This window comes from Hemicordylus capensis, chromosome 1, assembly GCF_027244095.1.
Source record: "Hemicordylus capensis ecotype Gifberg chromosome 1, rHemCap1.1.pri, whole genome shotgun sequence".
Classification (NCBI taxonomy): Eukaryota; Metazoa; Chordata; class Lepidosauria; order Squamata; family Cordylidae; genus Hemicordylus; species Hemicordylus capensis.
In genome coordinates, this window is record NC_069657.1 from 451,299,566 (window position 1) to 451,311,742 (window position 12,177).

General features: G+C 47.6%; 1 protein-coding gene across 2 annotated transcripts in view; it reads right to left on the bottom strand.

Annotated features, from left to right (window-relative positions):
* Positions 1-585: 585 nt before the first annotated feature.
* Positions 586-12,177, bottom strand: part of BLK (BLK proto-oncogene, Src family tyrosine kinase) — a 44,921-nt gene continuing 33,329 nt past the window's right edge. For both annotated transcript variants that reach the window (XM_053248475.1, XM_053248467.1), the window contains 2 exons: positions 7,655-7,786; positions 586-1,359 (listed from right to left, as the gene is read on the bottom strand). In XM_053248475.1, coding sequence (XP_053104450.1) covers positions 1,151-1,359; positions 7,655-7,786 — 341 coding nt within the window. In that variant the 3' untranslated portion in view covers positions 586-1,150. The remainder of the gene's footprint in view (positions 1,360-7,654; positions 7,787-12,177) is intronic.

A 12,177-nucleotide genomic window follows, 5' to 3' on the forward strand; every position in this document is an offset into this window, starting at 1 on the left:
TGAATTGTCCAAGTTCTCTCCCTGGCAGCATCTTCAAGATAGGGCCAAGAGAGACTCCTGCCTGCAGCCTTGGAGAAGCTGCTGCCAGTCTGTGTAGACAATACTGAGCTAGATGGCCCAGTGGTCTGACTCTATATAAGGCGGCTTCCTATGTTCCTATGTGCTTCTCCATCCACCCCCTTGGATGTTGATGCACTACAAACCAGGGGCGCAGTCCACCAAATCTACTAATCCAAGCCACCATTGGAACAAGAATGATATATTGGCTACTACCTGCCACTTCAACCTGATGGACTCCACCTCCTGATCGTGTCTCTGTCTTTCTTCCCTGGCACCACACAGATCTCAAAATTTTGGAATTAATGTGGGCCACCCTACAGTGGTGGAGAGAGGAAGTGGGGACAGTTGTGTTCCTCACCCTAAGTGACATCACAGGCACTGCCCAATAGGTTCCCATGAGACATTGTTACAACCCCAGTCCATACAGCACTCTAAATCACAACTGCCTTGCTAAATTGGGAATCACATTCTCCCAGCATCTAAATATTGTAGTTTATGGCAAGATCCAATGCAACCAGCAAAGTGTTGAGTGTAATTTAATAGAGAGTTTCCAACGGGTGATTTAGGGACATCACTCCATAATATATTAGAAGGGGATGCAGTTCTATGTCTATTGAAAAACTGTTGAACCAATTCTGCTGATGGACACTGAAACGTGTTGGGAGGCACTGCTTTACAACGGCACCTTGGTGGCCTCGTGGGTTGCAATTTCCCCGTTGTCAGCGTGGCCCTCTTTCTTCTGCTGGACAACAGATTCAACTTTGACAGTTTAAAGGATTGTTTGCTGGGTGGGGAGGCAGGGTCTGGGCTGGGGCAGGCGATGTAGGGTGGATGTGCCTTCCCTTTACAGCTTCTCTCCTCGTGCCTAGCTTGGAATCTTCCTTCCTGGGGTCTCCTGGCACTTGGGGGGCCATCTCTGCTCATGCCTGCTTGAGAAGAGTGAGGAGAGAAGGACAAAGAGGAAGCCCAGATGGCCTGGCCAAGTCCCATTCAGAGGGAAGTCCACACAGCCTCCCCAACCAAGCTCTGCAGTGTCGTTCTAAAAACCGCCATCAGCTTTGTCTTCAGGCAGGTGCTCCGGGAGCAGCCGTTATCGAAGAGGCTCCGGCTCATATTGCTTCTCCGTGGCCGTGTAGAAGTCCTCGAGGGTGGACTGGAGGTATTCAAAGGTGGGCCTTTCTTCCTGATTATTCTTCCAGCATTTTAACATGAGTCTATAAAGCTCGAATGGGCAGTTTTCTGGACGGGGCATCCGATAGCCCCAGTCTAGATTCTGGATGACTTCGGGATTGGTCATAGCTGTGGAAGGGAAAGGCAGAATGAAAACTCTTAAAGGACCTCTGTATCTTGCCATTGGGTGGGAGGGGAGAGACTAGCAATCCGTCAGGGGGTTGGGCAAGGCTGTCAGGGGCTAGGTTTGGGAACCCACTCAGCACTTTTGCCCCCTGGGATGAGCCACCAGGAGCTTTTCCAGACCATGACTTTACCGCAACTTTACTTGGGGTGTGCTAACTGAGCAAAGAGGCGCCTATTAAAAGTGGCGAATCTCTTAATTGAGCAGGGGGAGAGCAACTGGCCCTCTCCATCCCCAGAACAGCATCCCTCCAGTGGCTGTTGTTGGTGTCTATCTTATGTTTCTTTTTTTAAAAGATTGTGAGCCCTTTGGGGACAGCGAGCCATTTTATTTATTTATATCGATGTCAAGCGCTTTGGGAACTTGTGTTGAAAAGCGGTATATACATATTTGTCGTATTCGTATTCGTGTGCATTCACATATTGGCTAGATTTACCCCGAGGTCCGTGCAATAATTCAGACAGCACTTCACACACTATTTGGGTTTTCCCCTCCTTATTGGAACCTAGCCCAATTTATGTTCAGGGTAAAAAAAAAAAAATCCCCTTTTTGTGTCGGAGTAACTGCTAGGCTCCGAATTCACAGTAAAGCATCATGGTAAACCTGTGGTGAAGGCTGCTCTCTGAAAAGCCTCCAGGAGTGTCTTCCTGGGCAGTGAGGGCTTCCCAGGCACTGACACGACTACGTCTACCCAAGGTGGCCATTGGGTAGGCGGAAAGAGGATATAGGCTTCCTGTTCAAGCTGGGGCAGTTGGTACCATCTGGGCGGACAAGGACTATTGTGGTTTTGGGCAAGGTCACCACCCCCTAAAATGCAAAACAGGTGATGGCATTGCAAGCTTTTTCAGCTTGTCCTGAGCATCGGGCCAGCAGAGGCCACGTTTGCAATGGGGTTTTGAAAGCGTTTACGAGTTTTAAAAACATAAAAAACCCTAGCATAAATGTTATCGATGTCAGAGGAACAGAAACGACAGTTGGCAGGGATGTCTTCCAAAGGTTACTCCATGGAATCCATGCAAAAAATGTGTCTGTGCAAATATGACTGCAATTTTACTCAAATAGCACAGAGAAAGCTGTAAGTACAGCAGTCCTATCACCTATTTTCCATCTCTAGTGGGGTAGATGTTGTCATAAATCACTATGAGCATGTGTCCCCTGAGATGGTACCAAAATTTGACCAAAATTTGTGGGACTGGCTAATGGACTACTAAGGAATGATAGTGTTTTCTGGCACTAACGCCTGCCTCCTCTTCCATATCTGGCCTTGGTGGAGCTCTGACAAAAGCCAGGAATCCCACTTGCTGAGTTTGCAGTGGATAGAGGATTTTGGTATAGCAGGAAGTAAGGCCCTGAACTTGTGGAACTCCCGGCCATCACAACTTGTGGAACTCTCTGCCACAAGATGTGGTGACAGCCAACAACACAGATGGCTTCAAGTGGGGTTTGGATAACTTCATAGAGGAGAGGTCTATCATTGGCTACTAGTCGAAGGGCTATAGGCCACCTCCAGCTTCAAAGGCAGGATGCCTCTGAGTACCAGTTGCAGGGGAGTAACAGCAGGAGAGGGGGCACGCCCTCAACTCCTGCCTGTGGCTTCCAGCGGCATCTGGTGGGCCACTGTGTGAAACAGGACGCTGGACTAGATGGGCTTCCTTGGGCAAGGACGCAGCTAGGAGAGAGGGGGCTTGTGTTCGTTCCTCTCTCTGGCAGACCCTTGGAGTGAGGGAGATAATGAAGAAAATAGGGAGGGGTGGAGCTGGGGGGGGGCCTTAGGAGCTCAGGGGCCCAGGTTCTTTGAACCCATTCGCTCATTTATAGCTACACCCCATAGCTTGGGCCTGATCCAGCAGGGCTAGCCTGCTCTTATGTTCTTTATGCCAGGAGCCCTTGGTTGAAAATACACATCCCACTCACCCCACAAAGGAAGGGGAATGCCTCTCCAGATTCTCAAACAGCAGGCATGTACACTGTGAAACATTATCTGCCAAGTTCCAAATGACCACCACCACCACCACCACCCCACCACCCTGATTTCAATCCAGATGTGGTAGAACCCTTTTGGGGAGCAAAACAGTGATAGCTTGTCTGTTCAACATGCATTTCTGGAAAACATATTAGGTCAGGGGTTCTCAAGCTTGGGTCCCCAGATGCCGTGGGGCTACAGCTCCCATTATCCCCAGCCACAATGGCCTGTGGCTGGGGGTGATGGGAGTTGTAGTCCAACAACATCTGGGGACCCAAGCTGGAGAACCTCTGCTTTAGGTAGGAAATGTACCTTTCATCCCCCAAACTCGATTCAATTCTGTTTATAATACATATATATTTAGCAAATTCCTCAAACTATAAGGGAGGAGAGTTGGTCTTGTGGTAACAAGCATGAATTTGTCCCCTTTGTTAAGCAGGGTCTGCCCTGCAGGGGCGTAGCAAGGTTGGAGTGGGCCCAGAGACAAGATTTTAAAATGGGGCCCCCCCACTCAAAGTCCAGGGCCTCCGCACACCCCAGGCCCCCAAGGATTTAAGTCTGATATTCCAAAATAAGTATGCTGCCTGGAAATACATTTCACTGAATACACACACGCACACGTCACAATATATAGTGATATACATTGAGTACTATACATTTGTTTTACTTTTAATGCATAGAACACACTAGAAAGATGAATGATTAAAATGGGCCCCTCGCTGCAGATTAGCAAAGGAGACTTTCAACCATGCAGGGTGAGCCTATGTTTGTTTTCTCAGAATTCTGAACAAATTCAGTCAAGTTTGATTGCAGGAGGTTTTTCACAGGAGGCTTTTAAAGCCCTTTAAGACACATCTCCTCTGGAAGGGAGGTGCTGCATTCACATGTTGGCCAGATTGACCCTGAAGTCCCTGCAAGTTATTGGGGAGCAGTTCACACACAAGAAAAATAAAATAAAATAAAAGCACAAAACATGCTTCACAGTTCTCACTCAGACCTTCTGGGTTGCAAAACAACTTGAACATAAGTGCATTTATAAATGAATGAATAAAATAAATATAATACTGTTTCTTCCAGAAGTTTTTGTAATTTTCTGCCATGAAACAAGCCACTTATAGGACTTTTTAGATAGTTTTTTTTAAGCCAGCAAATTTTCCAAGCTGTTTAAAAATAAATATTCAGAGACTTCTCAGTCCCCCCCCCCCCATATCAAAGCCCTATGGCAAGCAGATCCCTATATATCCGGGTGGGGGGGTGGGGAAGGTAACCACAAAAAGGAGTTCACACTCTACCTGGCAGCAGGGGGTCTTCTGCTGCAAAGAACAGTGGTGGCCACTCTGGCTGCCTCATCCTTCCTGGCTGGCTTGGGCCCTACTCGAGTTCAGGCTTCACAGAGGCCTACACCAGACCTCCGTGGAAGCCTCGCCCACCCGCTGAGAGGCGGGAGAAAAGGAGCTCTTTGCAGCCTGTCTGCTCCATCGATTGCCGGCCAGGAGAACAAGCAGGAGAGACGGCGAACAGGGCAAGTGGCTAAGGGGCCTTGGGGCTGGGCAGGGGGCAATGGGGAGTCACGTGAGGTGCCTCTGGGGGGCCCCTCCAGGCAGTGGGGCCCCCAGACTACTGTCTCCCCTTGCCCGATCGTTGTTACGCGCCTGCTGCCCTGGTTTGCATTTGAATGGGAGACGACATGTGTGAGCACTGTAAGGTATTCCCTTTAGGGGATGGAGCCGCTCTGGGAAGATCATCTAGGTTCCAAGTCCCCTCCCTGGCAGCATCTCCATGATCGGGCTGAGAGAGACCCCTGCCTGCAACCTTGGAGAAACCGCTGCCAGTCTGTGTAGACAATACTGGGCTAGATGGACCCAGGGTCTGACTCAGTATATGGCAGCTTCCTATGTTCCTATAACTCTCAGGAAAGGCCCAAAATATAATTTATGACCTGGCCATTCACTTAGAGCTCTAACCCAATCACAAATGCCTCAGTTACCAGTATTTTTAAAAAATGCATATAATGATTTGTTTACTTAACATATGGAAAAGTAAGACTTTCCAAAGTGCAGCTGTCAGTCACAGCCAGGTGTGTGTGTCCGTGTGTGTGTGTGTGTTTAGCAGGGGTGACAGCTATTTACTGCATGTTTTTAATGGATAATCATTGTTTTATGCTTTATAATTTTTGTTTTAATTATTAACTGATTTTAATGGTGTTTTAATGTAAACCGCCCTGAGCCTTTTGGAAGGGCGGTATAAAAGTTTTAATAATAAATAAATAATAATAAATAAAAAGAAGAGCGTCAGCTGGGGCTTTTATGCACAGCGGGTTTTACCGCATGTTTATGGGGAAGCTTTACTGCGAACCTGGAGTTGTCCCCCAAACCCAACACAAATAGTGGATTTCTTTTACTCCAGATATAACTTGCATTTTGGGCGGTATAGAAATGTGCTAAATAAAATAAAATAAATAAATAAACCAGGTTACACTCTAATGCACAGTGAAAAACCCGAATTGTGTGTGAACTGCCCCCCGATAACTTGCAGGGACTTTGAGGTCAATCTAGCCGATATGTGAATGCACCCCCTCCATTCTGGAGGAGATCAAAAGCCCCATGTGAAAAGTTTCCTGGCCCCCGGCTTGGAAAAACACCACCTATTTCTCAAATAATGCAGGGGATGATTGACTCGGAAAAGCAACTCATAATAGCCAAACAAAAAGTGCGCACACATGACTCAAGGAGCCAGTGTGGTGTAGTGGTTAGCGTCCTGGACTAGGACCGGGGAGGCTCGAGTTCAAATCCCCATTCAGCCATGAAACTAGCTGGGTGACTCTGGGCCAGTCACTTCTCTCTCAGCCTAACCTACTTCACAGGGTTGTTGTGAAAGAGAAACTCAAGTATGTAGTACACCGCTCTGGGCTCCTTGGAGGAAGAGCGGGATATAAAATGTAAAAATAAATAAAATAAATAAATAAGGAAGAGGGGACTGCATTGTGTGAAGCAGACACAGCTGTAGGATTGTGCTCTGAGGTCAAAAATATTTTCCATGTGATCTGGTTCACCCTCAAACCCTCAGATCTGAGATGAACATATCAGCACATGAAGCTGCTTTTGGCTGAGTCAGAGTCAGACAGCCCTGAATGGGGGGCGGGAGGGGGGGGCGGTGGGGAAGGTAACTTCTTGAAATGCAAGAGCTGTCCAGCAGGTGGCTCTCCAAGGTTCCAGGCAGACAGAGGTCTTTCCCAAGCCCTGCTCCTGAAGATGCTTTTTTAGTTGGCCTGCATTCAAGACCGGTTCCAGGTTTTAAGGAGCCTTTAGGAACATCGTAAGCTGCCGTATACTGAGTCAGACCATTGGTCCATCTATGATCTAACTCAGTGTTGTCTACCCAGACTAGCAGTGGCTTCTCCGAGGTTTTAGCCCTACCTGAAGATGCCAGGGTTTCAGCCTGGGACCTTCTAGATGCAAAGCAGATGCTCTGCTACTCAGCTACACTGGCAAAATTTGGGTGAGCACCAAGAGAGTCCCTCTATCACCACAACAGAAAGATTATGCACACACAGGTGGTCTCAAGGAATGCTTTCTCATACCTAACGTTTTGAACATAGGGCATCGCCATACAGCAATTAAGTGTGGGATAGTCAAAGCTTTTGTCAAAGTTCTTACCCTCTCTATGCACATCAAGCAGGGACCTTGTGCTATTTTTACAGTGCCATCTGCTGGCCAACTCTTGCATTCCGAGAAACACCTGTCCCTTTCATTACCACTTTTGTGGCAACTGGGGGGGAAAGGTAGCTTCTTGAAATGCAAGAGCTGTCCAGCAGGTGGTGCTGTGCAAATTGTGCAAGGCCCTTGCTCAGTGTATGTACACTGGAAGTAGAATGGAAACCTGAAGCAGGGTGTGTACCAGGAGCAAGATTGCATTTGGAACTTGTACAGAAGCTTTAGATCCCACATGTTTTTACCGTATGGAAGGACCCATATAAACTACTGTGTGAGCTATAAATACATACAGTAAATACATGCATAGATTAAAATCATCCAAGCTGAGTGTCTGGGATAGGGTGTGCTATAAATCCAGTGAGAAAGTAAATATTTTTTTAATCAACTTAATGAATAAAATTTTAATACATACATTTTAATAAAATTAATAAATACATTTAGAATAATCTTTTTATTAATTATCTATGTAATCTGTTTATAGAAGTTTTAAAGCCAAAAACATAACAACAACAACACAACATAACCTCAGTTCAAAGAAAGGGGTTATAATACAGTCTATTGTACCTGGATAGGGACATTGTCCATAGGTAATGATTTCAGTGAGAAGAATCCCGAAGGACCAGACGTCAGATTTGATTGTGAAAACTCCATAGTTAATAGCCTCTGGCGCTGTCCACTTGATAGGAAACTTGGCACCTGTCAGGAAATAATCAATGTGAAATGAGATACAAGCAAAGCGTCTCCAGCAGGAGAGAGACTTACTGCTCACGAGTCTCTTTGGGATGGATTGGATGATATGGATTCTGGTTGTTCCCTCTGCATGGTGGGAATAAAGCAAAAGTGAGAGCATGCATTACTGGCTTGCCCACCAACATGGTGTAGTGGTTAGAGTGCTGGACTAGGACCGGGGAGACCTGGGTTCAAATCCCCATTCAGCCATAAGACTTGCAGGGTGACTCTGGGCCAGTCACTTCTCTCTCAGCCTAACCTACTTCACAGGGTTGTTGTGAGGAGAAACCTAAGTATGTCGTACACCGCTCTGGGCTCCTGGAAGGAAGAGCAGGATATAACACACACACACATACATGTACGCCCGGTTCACACGTACACTTTAACTGAAGTTAAAGCTGCCAGAGTTTGTAGGGTCAAGCATGACTTGTCCCCTTAGCTAAGCTGGGTCTGCCCTGGTTGCATATGAATGGGAGACTAGAAGTGTGAGCACTGGAAGAGATTCCCCTCAGGGGATGGAGCCACTCTGGGAAGAGCAGAAGGTTCTGAGTTTCCTCCCTGGCAGCGGGAACGGAGTCAGACCATAAGTCCATCATCTAGCCCAGTATTGTCTTCACAGACTAGCAGTGGCTTCTCCAAGGCTGCAAACAGGAGTCTCTCTCAGCCTTATCTTGGAGATGCTTCCAGGGAGGGAACTAGGAACCTTCTGCTCTTCCCAGGGTGGTTCCATCCCCTGAGAGGAATATCTTCCAGTGCTCACACATCAACTATTTCCCATTCATATGCAACCTGGGTGGACCCTGCTTAGCTAAGGTGACAAGTCATGCTTGCTACCATAAGACCAGCTCTCCACCCATGCAAGTGAGAGCCTATTGGGCAGCAAGCTGCTTGCAATAGTGTAATGATGAGTCTGGCTGGAGTGCTCTGCGGGTGTCTCCCCTTCCAACATCTTCCCTGGTCATGGTGGGACAGACCACCCAGCATCCTTTGCCCTGACCTATCTGCATGTCCCATTCTAGCAAGTGTGGGCTGTCCCCTCCCCTCCTGCAATAAAAGCGGGATTCCATCCCCCCGTGCCCCCCCAATCCTTCAGGAATCAGAGTTTGCATGGTGCTTTCGGGGAGTGGGGCCACTGGGGTGGTGGTGGTGGTGGCGGCGGCGGCAGTGTCATGGCTAGCAGAAGCGGCACTGACATTGCAGGGCATTGAAAGGGCTTTTGATGAGCTTCCCCTGCTGCGGGTGGGCGAGGCGCTCTGAAAATGCACAGTCATTCTCAGCACGCCCCTCTGGAGATCCTAGCCAATCACAGTTGAGTGCCTGACATGGTGACACTTTGCCCACAGTCTCCCTTCTCCTTCTACTCTTGTCAGGCTAACGACAGCTTGCTGTACATCTGCGGTGCGAATTGGAGTTTGGCATTTTAACTCTGGTTAGGGTTTGCTGAGGTTAATGTGTGTGTCTGAATCCAGCCATAAAGTGTAGCATTCAAACAGACATTCAGGGACTCCACATAGGTGGATTTAGTCTGGTCAATATCTTGGATAAAATTTGGGAAGTGACTGCATGACCTGAGCTTAAGTGCATTGGTTTTTACATGCATGGGCCCTGTTTAAATGTCACATCCAGGAGGATGGAACTGTAGGCAGGGCAAGCAATCTGGGTGGGCAGGGAGAATGGAGGTCTCACCCCTGTTGTTGGCAGGGAAAAATTGGGGGTCCATAGTGTCCAACCTGGCCTATTGGCTCCAGAAATCTCTCCGGTTCTGCATTGTTCGGGTTGTGCATTTAACTTAAGCTGGTCAGAGACCATAATAAAGATATCTATCGATCTGCATTTAACATTGCTTTTTAATTTATTTTAAATTTTAAATTTTGTTTGAATTTGTGTTGTTTTATAGTAAGCCACCAAGAGACATGAACTTTAGGAAGTATATAAATAAATGAAGGAGGAGAGCTGGTCTTGTGGTAGCAAGCATGACTTGTCCCCATAGCTAAGCAGGGTCTGCCCTGGTTGCATATGAATGGGAGACTTGATGTGTGAGCACTGCAAGATATTCCCCTCAGGTGATGGAGCCGCTCTGGGAAGAGCATCTAGGCTCCAAGTTCCCTTCCTGGCAGTATCTCCAAGGTAGGGCTGAGAGAGCTTCCTGCCTGCAACCTTGGAGAAGCCCCTGCCAGTCTGTGAAGACAATAGACCAATGGTCCGACTCAGTATATGGCAGTTTCCTATGTTCCTATGAAGAAGAAAAAAAAAATAGTGGGGCTAGACAGTTATCATTTGTTAAAATGTGTTTGTAGGTCTGTCTGTCTGTCTGCCTATCTTCCTTATGAGGCAAGGCTACAACAGCTGGGGCTTTTTAGTTTAGAAAAAAAGATGACAAAGGAGAGACATGATAGGAGTCTACAAAATCATGCATGATATGGAGAAAGTTGATGAGAGAATTTTCTCTCTCACACACACATAACACTAGAACCAGGGGCCACTCCATGAAACTGATTGCCAGGAAATCTAGGACCAACAAACGGAAGTACTTTTTTCACATAACACACCATCAACTTGTGGAATTCTCTGCCATGAGATGTGGTAACAGCCAACAACCTGGATGGCTTGAAGAGGGGTTGGGATAACTTCATGGGGGAGATGTCTATCATCGGCTACTAGTTGGAGGGCTACAGGCCACCTCCAGCCTCAAAGGCAAGATGCCTCAGGTTTCAGGGGAGTAACAGCAGGAGGGAGGGCATGCCCTCAGTTCCTGCCTGTCGGCTTCCCAGCAGCTTCTGGGCATTTTCCAGATTAATCCCTGCAACGGGGTCACAGCGTATCTGCGAAGTGTGCTTCCACACTTCCTGTGTTGTGACACAGCAATCCCTACGTTGTTAGCAGGGTGCCATTCACATTTCTGATGCCTTGTTTCGGATTTAATCACTGCGATTTATTGCTATTATGTTGTATGTCCGGCATAAAAAGGTTGCTGTATTTTCCGTTTTTTAGTTTTTGTGAAACTCCTCTCCCTGCTGGTATCTTTGAGATTTACGTTTTTAATTGATTGGCCAGAACCGAAGCATTTTGCCGCTCTTGAGCATGTATGAAAGTGCCCGGGGTGGGCCACTGTGTGAAACAGGATGCTGGACTAGATGGACCTTCTTGGGCCTGATCCAGCAGGGCTGTTCTTATGTTTTATCCAAATTTATACAGGAAGCGGAGCAAAAGATACCACTACCCCCACACATTTTCCTGCCCCATGAACAGACAGCAAAATGAATGAACTTTATTTGCAATGTTAGCTCTCTTGTACAAAATAGATTCTGGGCAGGACTCACCATTTTCTAGCAATCTAAATGAACAAACCATGGTAGCTGATGCCTCCATCAGGAACTGTCTACTTACTCCCACCCCCAACTTTCACATTTCCACACCTGTTCCTTTCACAGGAGAACTGGTCTTGTGGCAGCAAGCATGAATTGTCCCCTTAGCTAAGCAGGGTTTGCCCTGGTTTCCATTTGAATGGGAGTCTACATGTGAGCACCGTGAGATATTCCCCTTAAGGGATGGGGCTGCTCTGAGAAGAGCATCTTCATGCTTGCACGCAGAAGGACCAAGTTCCCTCCCTGGCATCTCCAAGATACCCTTGGAGAAGCCGCTGCCGGCCTGGGTTGACAATACTGAGTTAGGTGGACCAAGGTTCTGACTCAGTAGAAGGCAGCTTCCTATCTACATCTAGGCACTGGGCTCAAGACAGTGGGTGACAATGACATACTGTGCAGGGGAACATGGGCAGAGGCTGTGTCTGCATAGACATTGCCAGAGGCGTTGCAGAACAGGGCTGTTCTACCCTGTCTTAAAGTTGTGCAAATGCCATTGTGTGAAGTGACGTCTGCTGGTTCCAATGGGCATCACATCGCACAACTGCGTGTGCGCAACATAAAGGTGGAGCAGGACAACCCTACTCCGCAACCCCATCACTAGCATTTACATTCCTGCAGGGTATTACCCTGTGCAGTCTGTCAGCCACTCCACTTAATGTATGGAAACTGACACCACTGCATCTAGGAACATAGGAACGTAGGGAGCTGCCATATACTGAGTCAGACCCTTAGTCTATCTAGCTCAGTATTGTCTTCACAGGCTGGCAGCGGCTTCTCCAAGGTTGCAGGCAGGAATCTCTCTCAGCCCAATCTTGGAGATGCTGCCAGGGAGTGAACATGGGACCTTCTGCTCTTCCCAGAGCGGCTTCATTCCCTGAGGGGAATCTCTTGCAGTGCTCACACTTCTAGTCTCCCATTCATATGCAAGCAGGGCAGAGCCTGCTTAGCTAAGGGGACAAGTCATGCTTGCTTTCACAAGACCAGCTCTCCTCT